Source organism: Urocampus carinirostris, chromosome 1 (genome assembly GCF_059441175.1).
Source record: "Urocampus carinirostris isolate Australia breed hairy pipefish chromosome 1, RoL_Ucar_1.0, whole genome shotgun sequence".
NCBI lineage: Eukaryota > Metazoa > Chordata > Actinopteri > Syngnathiformes > Syngnathidae > Urocampus > Urocampus carinirostris.
In genome coordinates, this window is record NC_142349.1 from 37,040,347 (window position 1) to 37,061,269 (window position 20,923).

Here is a 20,923-nt window from a genome sequence, read left to right on the forward strand (position 1 = left end):
CTGGCTCATGGAGCAAGTAGACACAAACAAAAGATCCATCCTATTTACAGTCTTGTCATATAAGTGAGAATAATGCAATTCCTCAACCCGAAATTACAATTTCACATTTTCATAAAGCCAACATTATGCACTTAGCTTGACAAAAAAAAGGTACATCTTCTGTCTTCCCAGGTAATGAGCCTAAAAAGGCATCTCAGGACACAAGACAAACTTTAAAAATACATTTTCTTTTACGATTCTTCTTTCTCTCTTATTTGGTAAGTGCTCTCACACAAACTCAAACGCATGCCTCGCTTCAACTTTGGTTTCTTTTGCGGTAAATCTTTGAATTTTCAGAGCAATCAATGTAGCTTCCACCTGCTTGAGGGTAATCAATCAATAAAACACAGCAGAGTAGTTTCATGAGTGTGAACCAGAGTGGTTTTCAGAAAAGGCGAAAATATCTGGGTTGAAAAGATTACTTTCAGAATGTGGTCTGTGATACCAATATTAAACACTGGCTTTGAAAAAACACTTATCGTAATCTATCCATTGAGGTAACACAATATGACCATAACTTGATTCGCGGTTCATGGATCCCTTAACCACCTGGGTTGTCGGGGCATCACTTCCTGTGGTGTGTCTTGGGTAAGTGCAGCCTGGCGCCCATCTTCAGGCCCTTTTTTTCAGGTAAAGATTTGGTCCCCTACACGAAACAGATCGTTTCAGTTTCAATGGTAAGCAATAGTAGGAGAAGACTCAAGTGCAGCACCTTCATCATCTGGCCGCCATTGTTTTTTGGCGTAAAGCGTCATCTCTCTCTTGAGAGACAAACCGGGGAACTTGATGTGCAGCGGCATGGTACAATACTGATACTTGTTCCAAGATATTTATTATCACATTTTGTTTTATGTGACCTTACTAGTCTAACCCAGTAGATTGTGTATTTAGGAACTTGGAAAAATTGCAGTGTTTCACGCGATTTTTTGTTTTTCCTCAAGTACTAAGTACTAAGCTCCTTTTTTCATTTTCCGGGGCGTTTAGGTTTGCATTTGGACCTTATTTGAAATGGGCCATTTTCATACCCTTCCAATTTACACGCTACACGAATAAAAAACCCGGGAACGAACATGAAATCACTCTTCCCCCTTTCCTGCTTCCTAAAACATTGTGAGTCCCGGAACAGCGTTGTTGAATGCAAGGTAAAAGTAAGATGCAAGGTAAAAATCAATATGGATGCTCTTTGAACTCAGCTAGGCATTGTTAACAACAAACTTAATAGAGAAAATATTCCACATAGGGCTTTTTAAAGACACCTCAAACAACACAACCCACCTTTAAATCTGTTGAGTTTAAAAAAATGTGCAAATAATATTGTACATCTGAAAATATTTTAACTTATGTTATCTGTGTTTTTGAGGGATAATGTGTTTGCCATAACAACTGTAAAGAGTATTTTTCTACTTCATTGTTTATTTTTTTGTTACCCTCAAACGTTTTTGGGTGAGTCTGAGTCCTTTGACATTAAAGTTACTTAGTGTTAAACAGTTCAACATTTAAATGAGTTAAAATTTTACTGTAGAGTGAAAAAATATATGCTACTACAATTTAGCAGAATGATAGATTTGAGAGATTTTGGTGCATTACCGCACCTTAACTGATGTTTACTTACACCTGCAAGAAAGCCTTGATGTCGCCAACTCTAAATCTGATTGGCTGAAACGACAGCTTTATCGAACGCTGATAATTATGCTTCAAGGCCTGCGAAATTCACTCCGAAGGCCTCCAGGCAGGTTTCTGTCCCTGGCAACAAGTAATAGCAAAAATGTGCGTGGTTAATTGCCTAAATATGAGAGCACACATCTGAAAGCAGCGTAAGTAGAGGGGAAAGCAATAAAAGAAAGACGACAATTTGGAATCATTTAATATGTATCAGTTAACAAAATATAATTACATGATTCAGATATTTTCTAAGCCTGCAGAGAAGGCCTTGAAGGCCCTGACAGCCCTGCACTGCCAGAACTTTTTAAAAGGGTTTGAAAATTTAAAATTTTAAATAAAGTACCAAAATGTTGCCTTTTAGCATGTACCTAATTTTCTATAAATGCTAATTATCATAATGATATCCATCACAGCATGCTCTCGTAGCAGGAATTGTTAATAGTTTTCTGTGTATCTATTAAAAATAAACAGAACAACCTTTGCAACAAATTGACCAGCCAAAACATGTCTCTCCTGAAATGAACTGTTCTGGAGCTGCACTTATGCATAAAAAAGCAAGAGAGAATAGCTATTTTGCTCAGGCCGCAAGATTTTAAATTAAATTCAAAACTATTTGGGGTTTATAGCACCTTGTATTTTTATTTACACATCATTCAATACTTTTTCCCTTGGAAAATATCACAATCGTTTCTGAAATTCTATATTAAAACCATTTTTATTGTACAGTCTAATTGGGCTTATAAGTCAAAATGGTCTACTTGAAGCACCAGGGTTTCGAAACTGAAACGTTTTCTACTTGTCTTTGTACATGCACATAAACCATCCAGTCATCATTAGCAAGGAACACGGAGACAACTGCATGACCGAAGCTAAAAAAGATTGGAACTGAACCAAGTCTGCTGTTGTGTTGTCGAAACAAGCCGTTTCTCCTTTTTACTTTTCATCCGCACTCCGCACACCCCGAGTCACACAATGATTTGCGGCAAAACACAGCACCATACGACCCGCTTGGGCTGCGAGGACCCTTTCGGCTTTTCATTATTAGCGACCCGCCAGAAAGGGTGAATGAGAAGAATTTTGCAGAATTAATATATAGGTAGAATGTAAACTACTGAAAGTGCAAAGTTTTGGAAGACCAGGAAGTAATTTAATGTAATATTGAAATATTAAAAATTCCTTGAAGAACTACCTCTAATATAGCAAGTCTTATCACATAAAGATATTTTCCACAGCCCTAAAACGAAAAAGCTTTCAATCCACAATTACTAATAACATTTCAATGAGCCATTATTTTAAAAATTAAGTGATGCTTTGGTCAATTTTTAACCCCTAATGTGAGGCAGGTGATAATTATGTAAATTGTTGGTTACTGCAGTGACATGCAGTCAGGGTAGGCAATTGAAGCACAGCCTCACCTGTCATCATTAAAATATAAAATGGAAAATGTATTAAACAGTCATATTTATTCACTTTTGAATTTGTTCTTCATTTAATTTCAAAACTTCCAAGTCAAGTCAAGTCACATTTATTTATATAGCCCTTAATCACAAAAATGTCTCTAAGGACTGCACAGGATTACAATTACAAAATTGCACAATTACCTGATCCTAAACCCGCATGCGGGCAAGGAACAACTCAAAAACATCAGTGTGAGGAAAAAAGAGAAACCTTGAGAAAGGACCTCACACGTGGTAATCCCCCTTCCAGGATTGACCAGGGTGAATTACCGTTAGCATTACTGTACACAGAATAGTAAATATTAGGTAAGATGTTGAAGATGTCCGGAAAAAGCATGACACCAACAACGCCCCCAGCCTGTAAACTAGTCCAGAAAGTCTATGACGGCCACGACGCAGCTTCCCATCTCTGCCAGCTAGAAAATGCAGTGGTTGACATGCTTCAGGTCAGACGCTGGTCAGCTGACTCATCTCAAATCGTCCTTCTCCTTCGTATCAGTCAGGCAGGCAGTCGGAAAAAGACAGGACAATACAGAATATGAGGTGGGCATCAATCATAAGGTTTGGAATAGAAGTGTGTCTTAAGCCTCGATTTAAAAACTTCCGTTGATTTTGCAGATCTTATCTCCGGAGGCAGGGCGTTCCATAACACCGGGGCCCGGATGGAGAACGCTCTCGAGCCTGCAGACTTCTTAGCTCTCGGAGTCACAAGTAGACCGGCATTTTCCGAGCGCAGACTCCGTGCAGGAACATAGGGGGAAATCAAATCAGAGAGATAAGAGGGTGCAAGCCCATGCAAACATTTATATGTTTATAAGAGAACCTTAAAGTCACATCTTAAGTGGACTGGGAGCCAGTGCAAGTTGGCCAATACAGCAGTAATATGCTCAAACTTTTTGGTCTTAGTCAAAAGTCTAGCTGCCGCATTCTGAACCAGCTGCAAACTTTTAATGCTAGACATCGGGATACCAGAAAGCAATACATTACAGTAATCAAGCCGAGAAGTAATAAACGCATGAATTAAAACCTCTGCATCTGATTGGGACAGCATCGAACGAATCTTCGCAATATTACGGAGGTGGTAGAAAGCTATTCTAGTAATATTTTTCACGTGTAACTGAAACGACAGGTTAGGATCAAATATAACACCTAGATTTTTGACCGAGTCACTATGGGTGATATTACATTTGTCTAGGTTCAGGGTAGTGTTTGAAAACAACTGACGACAGTGAGCTGGACCAATAATCAACATTTCATTTTTTTCTGGTTTAAGGCGTAAAAAAATAAGTGATATCCATCTTTGAATCTCAGTAAGGCAAGCTTCCAGATTTCTGCAACTTAAATGTCCAGTTTTTTCCAGTGGCACATACAGTTGAGTGTCATCTGAATAGCAATGGAAACTAATATTATACTTGCGGAAAATGTCTTCTTTTTCAAAATTGCAGTTTTCAAATTATATCATTAGTACGTCAGCATGTTGTTATGTTTTCTGAATAGCTACACTCCGAAATGCACAGATATGAGACTGGAGACGTTATACATAGTTCATTGCAAGTAAATTGCAGGTGGCGCAGGCAGGGAGCGGGCTGGCTGGAGTCAGGAAATCAATGTGACAGGAACTCAATTTGGGGAGATGAGAAGCAATAGTTAAGAATGAAACTCATTGAAAGAAAGACTTGTTCAAGAGCTGTGGTCCAAGGCAGGGATTCAAAAAGCCGTCAGGACGGAATCCACCAGCAGAGATCTGCTGCAGCAGCCAAGCTTATATAGTCTGTTGATTAGCCGATGAGAGGCAAGTATGTGTCGTCAGAGCAGCAGCCAGCTACGCCCCCTCCCTCACACTATCCATCCATCCATTATCTGCACCGCTTATCCTTAGTAGGGTCGCGGGGGTTGCTGGACCTCATCCCAGCTATCTTCGGGCAGTGGGCAGGGGACACCTTGAACTGGTTGCCAGCCAGTCGCAGGGCAGACAGGGACAGACAATTTGCTCGCTCAGTCACATCTAGGGACAATTTGAACCGGCCATTTAACCTGACATGCATGTTTTTGGAATGTGGGAGGAAACCGGAGTGCTCGGAGGAAACCCACGCAAGCACGGGGGACACATGCAAACTCCACACAGGAGGTTTGATCTCACGACCTCACAACTGTGCCGCACACGCGCTAACCATTGCCCCCCGTGCTGCCCCTCCCTCACACTACCTACAAAAACATAGGGAAGAACAAAACACAAACAAAAACCAACATTATAACATGTGCAACATGTTAATGTGCTGAATATTTGCAAAATCAAAGTGAGGCACACAATCCTCTTGCCTCATGGCAGAGAAAAATAGTAAAAAAAAGGATTCTGATGTGGCGCACACCTCAGCTCCAAAGAACAGAATTTGTAATAGTCATAGCAAACTAACAGCATGTGAAGAATTTTAGTGGGTTTTTCCTTGTTGCATTTACTTTATTTCATAATACAGGATTACCTATTTATTGATGCTTTTATTAAAAAAGAACAGTGCACTGTCTTCTCATAAAACATTTCCTTTCTATGCTGTTTTGAGCTGGCCTACAGGGTAAATGTTGACAGGGCAAATTTCATACCCAATGTCAATGTCATACTCTGGAGAGGAGGGCTGTTCTTTAGTCCATTGTGCTGGTCCAGGGTGGAGGGCAGAGATACGTCTTACACTCTTACACTCTCGGCGTGTAGTTGCAAAATTATAATATGTCACTAAATGTTGCATGGACATGCAAATATTATAGCAGATTCAATTCTCCTTCAGGAACGCTTTACCTTACTCCAAAGGCTTTTCACAAAAGGCCCGGAACCTCCAGAGTATATGAGGCTTATTATGGATTGGGCACACTCTCTCTGAATCATCAAGCCCAAACTCAAGTTTCTCTGACGCAGGAAGCGCTCAAGAAAGTGACTTGGTTCATGCATGCAATTTATATCGTGCTTGAATAGGCTGTTACTATTTCATTTTGGTTGGCAGTTGCATAGGAAGGGTAAGCAGCAATTTGGTTTTGCTCTATAGGAAGCCCTTTATTTTCCTCTTTTAAGGCATGTTGCAATTGAGGTGCGAAATGTAATCCGTTTTCCTTTGTAGCTTGTTCGGCAACGTAATTTTTGGTGCGCTCTATAGGGTCAGAAGAGCAGCAAGCGCTGGTGTTCGAGGGACAGAGCTACTTTGATTGCTATTATCAGCAGCTGCCTTCAAGACTGTTGCTTCAGCCTTAACTGCAGCTGTTTCCTTTTCTAATGATAACGTGTTCATCGTTGCTTTTATGTGCTTTTTCAAGTTGTAAGGCCATTTCCCTCTTTGCAAAAAACGTGCTTTGGCTGCCTCTGCTTCGCAAGGGACATGGCAGCAGCAGCTCAAGTTGAAGAGGCATTTGACCATTTTGAAGAACCTGAGGTAAAAGACTGAGTGTATAGTGAGTTATCTTCATTATCCATTTTATGTTTCCAGCTGAATCTGCATCATTTTAATCGCTGAAGCCGTCCTTTTCCTATGCTGCTCTCGGTATATGTTTGAATATACGTTAGCAGTACTCTAAACTACTTTGTCTCATCAAAACTGAAGACCTTGCGAATTTGGTCAACAGGCTTATTGACTTTGAAAAGGTTTAAGAGAATGTTGCTTCGTATGGGAATTGATGTTTGCAGATGTCTCTGGATGAAACAGACAGTTGGACTCCTTGTGTTTTTTTATCAATGTAACCTTAACATAACTTTCTGATTCTCTTGATTGGCCAGTAACTTCCTTAGTCTCTTAAAAGGCTGTTTCCATCAAACAAACAATACACACACAGAACATCCCAACTAAAAAAATAACAGCACATGGGCCTTTTCAAAGAACAAAACCAGAAGGACATCAACAACAAGATTTTGACTAGAAACAACAAACAGGAAGTATCAAAAGCTCTCCTTCCTGCTTGTGCCATGTGAGCGTGGCAGAAGTTTCACTTCTGTTACTACCACTTTTTGCAAAGCACTTGCTTTAAAAATCAATTTGCGTACATTGTGATCCCACTCGCTGCCATTTAATAGTTGTCATTTTGGGATGAATTGTTTTTTGACAAATGTGGTTTTGTCCTTTGCCCGCTTTCATTTTACAAGTGAACAGCTGCAGAAAGAAAAAAACATGTTGGTGAAATCGTTACAGAAATAAGAGAGCAAATGGGGAATGTTATTTCAGAATGATAAAATAGAATCTTTTGCGGCCAGCTGGTGGGAGCACCTTCGGGGCAGCGCTCTTCGTATTGATTTTGTTGCTTCTCTCATCCGATATGTTGACAGCAGGCAAATACATACAGCTAAACTAAATGACTGCTATTCAATTTGGTTTTAGTGATTCAGCTGTCCATTGTTTACCTGAAGGGAAAGGATCCCGCACTTTCACTTTATTGGATCATTGGGCTGTAGCTGCATACATTCGCCACGCACAGCGTGTCTCTTGTAATCAATTGCAAGTTTTTAATGCGACTTTGAGAGAGATTTTGATTGGGTCTCAAGTTATACAGGTGTCTCTGACTTTCACTTTGCCGCGTCTGTACAAATGTTTGCACTCCGGGCGCTTATTTTTCCGCAACTTTTCTTTTGAGAACGCTCCACCATTAATGGAAATTTCGTGGGCGCCAACCAGCAATTTAGTGGATTTGAAATCAATCTATTGTAAAGCCGATATTTACACCTAATTTCCTGCGGCAGGCATGTGGGGCAGAGATAGAACAAGAAAACAACATATTGGCAGTGTTTTGTTTTAAAATCGTGGTTCACTTGACTGATATGAAATAAACACTGTCATCTTTTAACCCAATATGGAAATAAAGCATTCACTTCAATTTTTTTGCATTTTTCAAAGTAAATGGCAGGCTGTTGGTAATCAAACTTTAAGCTGAGAAAAACGACAACTGACATAATTAAATGCAAAAAAAGCATGATGCAAGAACTTTTGTAAACACTTGTTTTGACCTTTAACACTATAACTTAACCAGTGAGTGTGTCACGAGGATTACCAGAACAGAGCAGGGGACCCCAGAGCGTTCGTTACAAGTCTTTTATTTGGGGAAAGCGTACAGGGTTAGCGGGAGACGCGATGACCGTCGAACGTCAGCAGCAACGCCGTGAAGACAGCTTCGGGGCACGTAGCCAATCGTAGCGTGGGACGGAAGCAGGTCGAGTTTACCGGGACTGAAGAGACGATCGTAGCGTGGACGGAAGCAGGTCGAGTTTACCGGGACTGAAGAGGAGATCGTAGCTTGGAAGCAGGTCGGATCGGCGGCAGGCAGGCAGAATCAGGTAAACAAGAAAGCAGGTAATCGGGAGAGTCTTACGGGGTACAGAAGTTAATCCTCCGACCAGGAGTTCTCCGCGTAACGCGTTTAAAAGGGGAGCATTGACCAATCAGGAAGCACATTCCAGCGCGCCACATGACTACCCCAGGTGACTCCACTTGGGTAATCATGACAGAACCCCCCCCTCAGGGAACGGCTCCAGAAGTTCCCCAGGAAAAAAAAAAAATAAATTTAACCCAAGACACGTCACAGGGAAACACAGGCAGATCAGGACAGGCAGAATCAGACAGGACAGGCAGAATCAGAAGAGTCCAGACTCAGGGGGGTCGGATTCAGAAGAGTCCAGACTCAGGGGGGTCAGATTCAGAAGAGTCCAGACTCAGGGGGGTCAGATTCAGAAGAGTCCAGACTCAGGGGGGTCAGATTCAGAAGAGTCCAGACTCAGGGGGGTCGAACAGGCAGGCATGGGGGTCGAACAGGCAGGCATGGGAGTCGAACAGGCAGGCATGGGAGTCGAACAGGCAGGCATGGGGGTCATTGCGCAGTCATACGGCCGGAGGTGCCTTAGCCAATCTCGCCACGTCGCAAAGGACTTGCCGAACTGCACATTCTGAATGGGAATTGCGCTGCTGATTCAGGCTATCATGGTCAGGGGGCAAATGTACGAACGCGGGGTCCATTCTGGTCGGAGGATTCTGTCACGACGGACCAGAACAGAGCAGGAGACCCCAGAGCGTTCGTACAATTCTTTATTTGGGGAAAGCGTACAGGGTTAGCGGGAGACGCGATGACCGTCGAACGTCAGCAGCAACGCCGTGAAGACAGCTTCGGGGCACGTAGCCAATCGTAGCGTGGGACGGAAGCAGGTCGAGTTTACCGGGACTGAAGAGACGATCGTAGCGTGGACGGAAGCAGGTCGAGTTTACCGGGACTGAAGAGGAGATCGTAGCTTGGAAGCAGGTCGGATCGGAGGCAGGCAGGCAGAATCAGGTAAACAAGAAAGCAGGTAATCGGGAGAGTCTTACGGGGTACAGAAGTTAATCCTCCGACCAGGAGTTCTCCGCGTAACGCGTTTAAAAGGGGAGCATTGACCAATCAGGAAGCACATTCCAGCGCGCCACATGACTACCCCAGGTGACTCCACTTGGGTAATCATGACAGAGTGAATCCGTTTTAAAGACTTGATTATATTTTACTCATTCTTTTCATGTCATATCATCCAAATGTGGGTCTTTTTTCCATTGGTTTTCATTCCTGTCGGCGTGGAAGAACCCCCTTCATTGTTTCTCCCCACACCATTTCTCTGTTCCTCACTCTGTCGTCTTTTGTTTTAGTTCTGCGGTGTGAACAGGTGAAAGAAGGTTAGTTTGCCTATTGTTGCTATTGAATAATGAATATTTTGATGCTATGCTGAACTTTATTTTATATTTGTAGGAGTAAAATGCACTAGTACAAACTGATACAAATATTAAACAAAGTGAATAATTGCTTAACACATAAGAAAGATTAACAATGCATTTTGTACTTCAACTGAAAATGAAATTACATCTGTTTACTTCAACGATAAATACATTAATATAAACATCAAAGACAAAATAATAAATCACGAACGCCTAAATACCAACTATTTGCCAATCCAAGCTGTTGGACATTATGTACTAGGGATGTAAATGACCAAATGCAGATAGCATGAGTAATTCTTGGACAGAACTTTTTCCCCAAAACCAAGTCCCTTAATGGTATTCTATATTAGTTTAAAAAATAAATTTTAGTATAAAACAAAATAAAATTTATTTAAATAGGCAGCTATTCCTACATTCCTTCAGTTTCTCTCTAGGCAACCACTAAATATGGCCTGCTCTAATCCTGAAACCCTGCATTGATACTTGCCCATTTCGAACATTTGTTGCATCAGTTGGGGGATGTGAGAGTAGACTTTAGTTATTGGAGGTAAGAACAGGAAGCATGCGTGTGTTCAAAAATATTAGTAAAAATAAAGTAGTGAACAAAAGATGACAATGGACTTAGATGTAGAGGTCTCGCAGACGTGAAGCCAAAAACTAAAACAAACCTGGGAACTAAACACTGAAAAACAAGACGGAATACCTTCTTGGACAACACATATGATGCAGCCGATTGGCTGACACAAGGGAGCAGAGCCAACCTAGATGAACATTATAAAACTTAACAAGACAATGGGTACATTTACATGAAAGAATATCTGTTAGTTCTCAGTAACTAGAATTGTTTAGTTTTTTTGATATTTGTTTGGAATGTCATTTCTGTCGTTATTTTGCCAGAAGGATTTGAAATATATAAGTACCTATGGAGAAAACTAGCATTGTTACCGTAGGAACAGAAAATAAAATTGACATTTTCCAGAAAAATCAACCAACACATGAATTATCCGAAGTAAGCGTGTATTATTTGTTTCTGTACTACAAGAAATGCCGGAATGACGAAATGGGAAGAACGGGATATTTCCCGAGGGGCTGGCTAATGTCACGGTGGACTTTGGGCTGGCTGGATGAAAAAGATCATTTGAACATGTATCTGTCACTTGCACTATCCAACCTTACTCGTCCATTTATTCTCTAGTTACCTATTTGGCCACTTTTAGCGCAACCCCAACATCGTAGCAGATCAGATAAGTTTTTTCAACTGGGGGAACTCTCCCCTCCCAAATTTTAAGGTGGTTTAGCCCACCACCATTTTCATTTTCTGTAGTGGTAAATATAACACAAAAAGGTACAAGAGGGCAAAAAGGTGCAAGTTAGAGGCAAAAAAGACAGGAAAAAGAAGAATAAACGCGTTTAAAAAAAGGACTGTTATCATTTATTTCACTCATTTTGCACTTTTTGCCTTTCTGCTGCGTGTCCACAGTCGTGTGTTGTGTTACATGTTTGCATAATTTAGCAGTTAACTGATTGGGGAAGTCAGAGAGGAAAAAGGCAGCGATCTGGTCCTCACTGGGCAGGAGGAGCGGGAAGCCCTCGCGAACGAAGCGTGGTCGGAGATCGGGACAAGTCGGGTAGCCGGGACGAGTGGGAAGCCAGAGATCGGAGATCGATACAGGAAACAGCTCGGGATAAAAAAGGGAGCCAGAGTCAAAAGTGCTTGCCTTGTATGCGCTGAGGTTCGCAGACGGACTGACCAAGAGCGAACAGGAATGGCGTGTTTAAATAGGGGGAAGGACTAATTCGGGAACGAGTGGCAGCTGGGGCTGAGTGAGTGAGCGCAGGTGAGAGCAATTGGCAAATCATGACAGGGAAGGCAAATGCAATTTTAATTTCATGTCACTGACACTCAACATAGGTAAATATGTTTTCATCTATATCAGAATCTTAATAAAGAAAATTAAAATGTTTTCTGTTAACGAATCAACATCTACCTGAACATCTCAATAAAAATGCATCATCAGAGCTCAGTGCTCTTCCATTCATTCAAATTCTTCTTCCATAAATAAGTGGGCCAATTTTCAGTATAAAACTCCAAGAGCTAAAAAAAAAAAGGGGCCCAATTCGGCCCTGAATACAAATCTGCCCTTCTACTTGAAGAAATCTAGAAAAAAACAATGTAGAGTGAAGAAACCGATCATGCGCAGTAATGGGCACAAGGAGATCAGTTAAAGAGCTATAGATGCGCAGATAATCTGAAAGCGAAAGGGATTACTCGAGGCTTTGAATCAGACAATTCACATTTGGGCTCTAACCACAATCCGAAATATGTATGCGTTTACACGGCTTTACATAACTTGAATTTTTGCAATTTTGTTATCTTAATCTGTCTATTGGCTGCATATAAACGTACTCACATCACTACAGAGAACAAGAACTGAAAACCCTCTATAGTAAACCAAAACATAAAAATATGACTGTGTTTTACATTGTTTTTATTAGATATTTTTTGAAATTACTCTGAGATAGTACTAATTTAAAGTAGTAACATAAGACAAGGAGAACAGATATACTATTCATATACCAAAAGATGGCATCATGAACCAAGACCTCAACAGGATGTCAAAAAGTTTTTTTAACACAACGACAGCCGTCAGCAGCGAGAGGTGACAACATTACAGGAAGTCGCAAAAGCGATGGGAAATGAAACGCGAGCGCGGTCTACAGCGTGTCGGCGCTCGGTTAAATGTTTTTCACCGAGCTATTTGCGGCCTGCTACTTCGCACGACAGACACGGCAGAAAGGACGGCCTGGGAATACTTGTTTTTTGATTTCCTCAATTCAACTCACTGGCCCAGAAGGAGGAAGCAAATCTCAAAAGGCGAGAGCCAGCGATGAAGACCGATAGCAGCAGGTAGGTGCATGACTCACAATTTACAGATGATTCTATTGAGAAATAAAACTATTACGAGAGCAGCTTAATTTTAAAACATATTAATTAACAGCTGTCATGATAGCTGGGCTCATGAGGTGAAGTGTGTCTGGGAAAAATTTGTTTAAACACGTGAAATGCAATGAGCTAGTTCACCGACAGCCCAGTTACAGAAAAACAAAACATTTCAATGGCATCGGAATTGCTTGCCTATTCACTTGGCACTCATCAGAGTTGACTGATTCAAGTGATTAATTTACAAATCATCAGGTTGTCTTTTAAAAGCACGGAATGTTTAAGAGCAGTATCTGCACGGTAGGCAAAAAGTGTATGCTGTATCAGAATCCTTACTATTTCAGAAAAGGATTGTAATTAAATGTTTTAGCAAAAATACAATATAAGTTGACAGGGATGTACAGGGAATAGATCATTTACATCTGTGTAACTCAACAACTGGTCTGAGGACCAGTACTGGATTGTGGGTTGTTCCATTATTTTTTTATTATTGTTTTACTGACAACACTACAGTAACGTCAAACGTGAACCAGAATTAAAAGCAGTGTGGTTCGTAGCGGTAGGCATGAGGTGGAGTGTGTCTCAGACAAATGTGTTTTTCATACCTAAAATATAATGAGCTCGTTCACAGACAGCCCAGTTTCATTAAAATAAAACGTTGATGCTTTAATCAGTCAATGGCATTGAATGGGTCACTTGGTATTCATTTGAAACTTGTCAGAGAGGACTGATTCACAGTTTGGGTTATGGTGACGTGAGGAATTTGCAGATCTGGTAATTCAGCCAACGTCAAAATTGAGGTAAACTCATAATTGACAATTAATTTCTTATTCTAATTAGGCAGCAAGACAAGGAGCGGAAAAGCCTAGCGAGTTTCAAGTTCGGCTCTCACGAAAATGTCAATCACCAGAAAACAACCGCAAGCAAGTGAGACTGACCACATTACTATCGGCTGCCCCTTCGTTGCTATGGAGTCGCCAAAGTCAAGTTTCCTATTTTTTCTTAGTATCTTCCCAGAGACAGCCATGCGTTGGGGTAATTCTTTTGAAGAACTGATGAAAGACCTAGGTAAGAAATGTGCCCACTTTTAAAATATTAATCAAACAATTATCATCGTAAAGACGCAAATGTTGAGACGCAAAACCATTTTTGCGAGGCATTTTTTTCTGCGAAAGCTGCTAAGTCAGCAAACAAAAAAAATCCCATTTTTATGGCACTTTTCAAAACTGGGATAACCTACTTGACTGACTATACAATATGGTGTCAATACTTAATGTCATTCTGGCCTGGGAGAGTGGAATGTCCTTCTGGGACAAACTGCTCAGTCAACGAAAGCAAAACATTTTGGGGGCGTTTTTCCCAACCCTTGTCCAATTTAAAAGAATAAACTTATCGATTACTCATTTAAGTATAGGTTTGGAGATAAAGTGAACTTTAATGTTCAAATTACAGAAGTTTTCCTCAGTTTTTCCGTTCAAGCAGCCTTTTTAAAAAGGTTATCTTTATGTTCAGGTTTCTCTCGTAACCTTAACTATGTTGTTTTTTTTTAACAGATGGTGTGGAAACCTTCTCTCAGTTCCTCCGTACAGAGTTCAGTGAGGAAAACTTGGAGTTCTGGCTGGCATGTGATGAATTCAAAAGCTACGAATCTGACAAGAAACTGCTGGCCAAGGCCAAAAATATTTATGCCGTTTTTATTGAGACGGATGCGCCTAAAGAGGTATTTCTGCCACAATTTGCTGAAAGATAGCAACGTTGCTCCTCGGCTTGCCGGAGGTTAAAAATATTCACGGAAAGGCGATAAAGTATGGCGGATGAATTCAGAATCATTACCCGGTCGGTAAAGGGCCATCTCTTTTGAACGGTCGTCGGGGAGCTGTGCTAGCGTCGTTTGGTCATGCGTTTGTATGACTGAAGAGTCGGAGTTGCGCTTTAGTAGATTGCGCTTCGGATGACAATTGGAAGCGTATCCGAGTGCAAAGAGCAGTCGGCCGCTTTGTGACTCATCTGTGGCGGCACTCTCTTGCCCTCTGCAGTGTCAGCCTCTATCCGCTACAATGCTTTTCGAGAAAATGAAGACAAATCACAACAGTTGCTATAGTAACCTGTTGCCTCACGCTTGTGCAAGTCTTCTTTTCATGTTTTCTTAAAGGTGGGGAGTGTCTTTTGTGGCGTCCTTAAAAGTTAAAGTAGAATACTTTCTCTATCATGTGTGGTTTAACACTGCCCACTTGAGTTCAAACAAACTTTTTTCCCACCATGCCAATCTGCTTTTATCTTACTTTTATCAGAGCTGTTTGGGACTTGCAACACATTAGCCAAGAGAAAAGGACAGGAGTTATACCATACTCGTGCTCACGGTTTTCTGTTAGTGTAGCCCAGTGCTCGATGATTTTCTGTCAAACCCCCTCGAAAAAAGTAATCCTTTCAAGCTGAATGAAACTCAATTGTGTTTGAGCGTGATTGGGTGTAATGTCTTAAAGTGACAGCTCAATTAATTTGTCTTCAAGCTGTCCGCTGCGGTACGTACAACTTCCCCGTCTTAGCTCTTGGAGGGGGTCTTTTGTTTCTCTTTAACCTGTCTCTCTACACCTGTTTGCTCATCTGGGTTATATATATTTTTATAGGGTCACTTTCAGATTCAGATTTCAGATTTACTTTATTGTCATTCGTATACACGTGTATACAGAACGAAATGTCGATACATCTGACCCGCACAGTTAATTTGAACGTCAGCCGGGATAGACAAGATTAACCATGTCTTCGTCAGAATTTTAGCGCAGCAGTTCGTCATCTCGCGGTTCGATGCCACTTCCAGTTGTTAAATGGTCCAGTTTATTGTCCAGAGAGCGAACGTTGGAGAATGGATGGGAGAGGCTTCACTGCTTTGTAGGCCGCTGGGTCTTGTTGACATAGCAGTCCGTGGCTAATAAACACTCCCGAGTGGTCGTAGCACCGAGCACTTGATGTCTGGATGATCGCATATCCAGCAAAAAAAAAAAACTGCGATCGTATCTTAATCTGCAGTTCAAGCCGACTTTGTGCGCCGTCAAAACTGAGTCGAAGACTGGGTCTTATGGCCGACGTGTAAAAAACTGTTGCGAGCCGATGCAGCAGCAGCCGAACAGGGGCGTCGCCATGATGTGATGATGTGACTTGAAGGTCTGCTCCACTTTGTATCTACACCTTATACTTGCTTATACTCTGTCCTGTATGAACTGAATGGAGGCTAAATGTAAATAAAACACTGCTCCCTAATGTAGTGGAAGTGCGATTATACTTAAATCTCTGGAAAGTAAAAACAAATAATAATGAAGTTATCCAATTTTAATTGCACCCATGCCACCTGGATAGAGCTTCGCGCCCCACCATTTATGAACCAATGGTGTAGTAATGCACATACTTGCACGTATCACACAAGCAGCAATGATGATTTATGCCATACAGAAATCCTACCAGTGGCTGGAAAATGCAGGACTTACATACTTCACAGAGGCTCTGATCATGGCAGTACAATAACTGGCCAAAAACCAAGGAGCCATATAGGCCAGGATCTACCAAAATAGATGCAGATTCTGCCAATACCCCCCCAAAACAGTCCAGCATACTGTGGCTGGGTGTAAGATTTTAGTTGGATCAGCGTAATGGAGAGGCACAACCAAGTAGCTGGGATAGTATACTGGATGATCTACAACCAGCATGGTATGGAACAGGGGTGTCCGACCTTTTTCAAGCTAAGAGCTACTTTTTGTCACTAAGTACGCAAAGGGGACCCAGTTTGATATGCATTTCTAACATAACATCTTATCATTTAAATAGTGTTATTGTTCTGTTATTATCAGGGTAATTATGGGAAGTAGGGTTAAATTGACCCAGTCAATCAGTAAAAATTGCGAAAATGGATTTTTTACATCAAGGACAACTTATAGAATCCAACCGTGTAAAATATTTACTCCAAAACACACGATAATGCCGACAGATAAATAGGAATCCACGTTAAACATCTCTGCTTTGTTCGACGTTGCTTCTTGTAATCCATCTGTTTCGCCACCTTGTTTCTGTTTACAAATAAACACACATAAAATTATTCCCAATATGGAATTACACATTTTCCATGATGAGGGTCCGTTCATGCAAGTTTTATTCATGCACAAAGAGCAACGTTGCATTAAACTTGCATCTTCCTCGACACATATGGTCCACCTGTCTTACTCTTTACTGCTTGGGCAGTTAAGATAATGTATAAATTGGCCACATCGTTGCATAAGCCGAAGGGTTGAAAGCCTGGAAAAAATTGCAAATTTTACGGTACTTTGAAGAGAACCTTTAAGAAGATAACAGAAGATTCTCATCGTGACATGTCTGAACATAATTAGTCTGTTGTCCTAATTTTATAGCAACCATCAACATTGGAATAATGTTCAACTCAATCATTATTGTCATTGACAAAACATAGTGAGGCGACTTTTTTTAGAGAAGCTGCATTTCCTGTATGTTCTTGGAGGTTTCTCTTCTTCAACTTAAGTGATTCCAATCACCAAAATGGTTAACAAGCTCCCACCAGCTTGTTTCCAAGCTGGTAATTTCTATCATCTGAGTTGAAGAAGAGAAACCTCGAAAAAAACGTGCAGGACCTATGTCCTTCGAGGACTGGATTCCCGATCCATACATTACATTTTTTACATTAATTCCATGCTCTCTACAAAGGTAATCCCAACTTTTATTTATTAATTAACCCTGTTGGGCGTGTTACTGGAAAAAAAAGTAGTTACTGTTACTTGTTAGTTCATTAAAAAGTAATTCAGTTCTGATCACTTTACATTACCGATGTCATTGGTGGTGTTAAGGTTTCATTAATAGGTCCTGCGCGAGGGGGGGACAGATATAAATTGAATGTTGTTATAATTTCATGAGCTGTTTTTATCAACTAGCGGAGTGACGCATCATGTACAATGGCGTTTGAATTACACATTTTTATTGATTGCGCGTTACAGTACCAGTTACCGAGAAAGGTCAAACACGTTACTTCCAACACTGTTGATTAACTAACAAAATAATTGACACATTAATCTGTCTGCACGTCACTTAGGTCAACATTGACTACAGCACCAAGATGGACATCCGGATGAATTTAAATCGTCCCACAAAGAGTTGCTTTGAAGCAGCCCAGACGAAAGTGTACAGCCTGATGAAAAAGGACTCCTATCCCCGATTCCTCCACTCTGACCTTTATCTACGCCTCACCAGGAGGAGAGGGCCAGGAGCCCCAATGTTCCGCAGAAGGTCACGCTCCTGTGTGTTCAACGAGCGAGACGGCAAACCCGCAGATTCTTCGCACTGGTAGCAATAACATTCCAGACATAGCAACTCACTCGTGAAAAAAACGATTATTACATCGGTGATTATCAGTAGGAGCTGTGGAATTTTAATTGCATAAATTGTGTTGGAGATTGTAATCATCCGATGTGTCTGCGAAAGGAATAATTTGATTTTACATTCACAATGGATTATTCAACCAAAACTGGGGCATGGCGCCGTGCCACTGAGCCAAACAAACAGGGAATTTGGGGGCTTTTAATTTGTTTTTGGCATTAATGTGGCGTTTTAATTAGGTACCACGACTATGTATTTATGTAAAAATGCTGCTCATCTGTTTGGCAAAACCCTAATCCTCATTAAAACCATCGTTTCATAATGTTCCACTCTTTGTATAATTTATGATGACCAAAGTACAGATCGAAGACAGGACCCATCAATACAAGGATTTTAGGGAGGGCTTTGGGGCGAAAATAATCCAAGCAATGTGGACGACTTTTATAGCAATCTTACCATCATAATTCCAAAGACTTTTGGTATCAAGATTGAGGACATATTGTACAATAGCGTATTACTCAGTATTCTCGTTTGCCCGCGTCCCTGCGTACTGGACGCATCATTTTTGCTGGGGACGCATAGTCTCAAATCAACGTGCGTCCCCGGGGTGCAACTTTTTTGACAGAAAATTGTCCTTATTCCCCGATTACATTTTTTTTCAACAAAGATTTACCGCACTTCAAACTTTTCGTCAGGCAGATCCGCCATTGTTGTTTTGGTCTCGCGGTTCGAGTTTTCGTCTGTAAGCCAACCTCGGCAAACGAGATCTCTTTGCTTCGAGATTACGTCATTGTTGTGGTGGCTGTCGTCGAGTGAAAGTGAAGGTTAAGTATGCCTCTGAAAAAACAGTTAGTATCAGGTGAAAATCAACACAAAATTGGTTCAGTGTCAGTGTTAAATGTCTAAAGATAATGCAGAAAGTGAAAACAATGGCAATAATTACGGCACGAAAAAACGGCGGAGAAATTCTTCGGAGGATCGCAGAGGCAAGGAAAACGTGTGTTGAAGCTAACGATTCGACGGAAGAAAATAAACAGAATCCTCCTGGCAAGAAAAGGACTTTTCTGCCAAAATGGACTTAATTATATTCTTGGTTACGCTATGAGGAGGATGATAATGGAGGGTACATGTTCTGTGATGCGTGTACCCAGCGTGACAAAAAAACTGGATTGCATATATCATTTCGCAATACGAACTTCCAAATCTCATTCCGTTGGCGCAGCTTGCAATGACATCAGCCGTACATACTGCAGGTTGTGAGAGGGGTTTCGGCATCCAAAACAGCATCCTCACAAAAAAGCGAAACCGCCTCAATATCGCAACACAACACCAGCTTATGAAGGTGCATCTTACCAAACAATTGGACCTTGAAAAGGCATTACAACTGTGGCGGGACAGCAAACCACGAAGAATATATGAACTAAAAAATCTGAAGTGATAACTGCTTTGTATTACCAATTAACTGTAATGATTAAAACTGAATGAAAATATAGATTAATATAATTATTTCAGCAATATTATTTTGTATAATGTACAATAAATATTGTTGTGAACTGAAAAATCTTGAAGTAATAACTGATATGTATTACCAATAAACTGTGATGATTAAAACTGAATGAATACATAGATTTATATTATATATTTGTCGCCGATTTACAATTTCAACCTCGATAACACCAAATTTGGGGGACCTCTGTTGGGACCCATAGATTTTTGAGCATGCGAGTCCCCGGGACTCATCAATTTTCAGACGTAAAATGAAAACTGATTGCTGTCAAATTCCTGTGTGTTGTCTGCTGTAGAACACAATGCATGATTCGTTAATATCAATGGCAATAAAGACAATTTAATTCAAAATCCGCAAAGCAGTGAAGTGCAAAGTAGCAAGGTGTCTTTGTACAAAAATCCCAGTTTCGATACTTTGTGGATTTTTACCGAGCATTCTGTCCTGCATTCTGAATGGTTAAGCAGTCATCTCGTCCCTTTTCTTCCTGTTGTGCAAGTACTTCAAACAGCTTAACCAATTCTCGCGCTAATATTTTTCAAAGGCCAGTTCTTCTAAAAGCCAACAAAACACTTAGGACCCACAAAAGCATCAAAAGACAAAGGAAGATGCTTTTTATTGCCAACTTTATTGCCTCTTCACATGCTAAAGGAAGGGGGGGTAGTTATCACACCACATTTGTGTTATTCCAGTAATGTCCACATGATGACAACAAATTATCATCCATAGTAAAGTGGGTAGTTTTGAAACATTTGAAATTAATCTTTAACCTCCTAACATTTGTTTTTTAAAATTGGCGAATCCCAATCCAAAACGTACCCAAATTGAAAACTGTTGTATACAGCTTTAAAACCTCTGCAACCATGTTTTCTTTATTTTTCAAAGGGTACTAGCCATATTGGACATCATCTTGTGAGTTTTTTTACTCTTAAAAGGGAACTATTGCGCAAAACGAAAAAAAAGTATCGTTAAAATAATGCAGAAATGCTTTTAGGTTTTTTTTGTTTGTTTTTTACCTGTTGGCATTATTGTGTGTTTTGGAGTAAATATTTAACATGGATGGTTTCATTGTCATGACTGTAATGAATTTAACAAGACCAATTTTGAGGAGAATCTTGTCAGCTGATTATCACAGCACACTACTGGTGCACTTTACCAGCTTTATAGCTTTTGGGTATCTTGATTCAGTCTGATCATGGTGTTGATTTTGTGCACACAATACGTAGACAAGTATCAGAGTTGATAA

The 20,923-nt window shown here is 40.7% G+C and overlaps 2 protein-coding genes across 3 annotated transcripts in view; one reads left to right on the plus strand and one right to left on the minus strand.

Moving 5' to 3' along the window:
* Positions 1-20,923, minus strand: part of dpp6b (dipeptidyl-peptidase 6b) — a 697,001-nt gene that overhangs the window by 50,901 nt on the left and 625,177 nt on the right. The window lies entirely within an intron of this gene.
* On the plus strand, positions 9,747-18,500 carry rgs18 (regulator of G protein signaling 18). 2 transcript variants are annotated; one of them, XM_088337680.1, is made up of 6 exons: positions 9,747-9,817; positions 12,712-12,767; positions 13,641-13,727; positions 13,807-13,868; positions 14,354-14,520; positions 17,890-18,500. In XM_088337680.1, the coding sequence occupies exons 2-6, from the start codon at positions 12,748-12,750 to the stop codon at positions 18,142-18,144; spliced, it is 591 nt and encodes a 196-aa protein (XP_088193806.1). In that variant the 5' UTR covers positions 9,747-9,817; positions 12,712-12,747; the 3' UTR covers positions 18,145-18,500. The 2 variants fall into 2 exon arrangements, with proteins under 2 accessions (XP_088193806.1, XP_088193797.1); XM_088337671.1 differs by lacking the exon at positions 9,747-9,817 and having other exon boundaries at positions 12,551-12,767.

Coding starts and splice junctions, on each gene's coding strand:
- rgs18 (XM_088337680.1), top strand. CDS start 12,748: ATGAAGACCGATAGCAGCAG. Junction 12,768..13,640: donor ATGAAGACCGATAGCAGCAG/GTAGGTGCATGA, acceptor TATTCTAATTAG/GCAGCAAGACAAGGAGCGGA. Junction 13,728..13,806: donor CAGAAAACAACCGCAAGCAA/GTGAGACTGACC, acceptor ATTTTTTCTTAG/TATCTTCCCAGAGACAGCCA.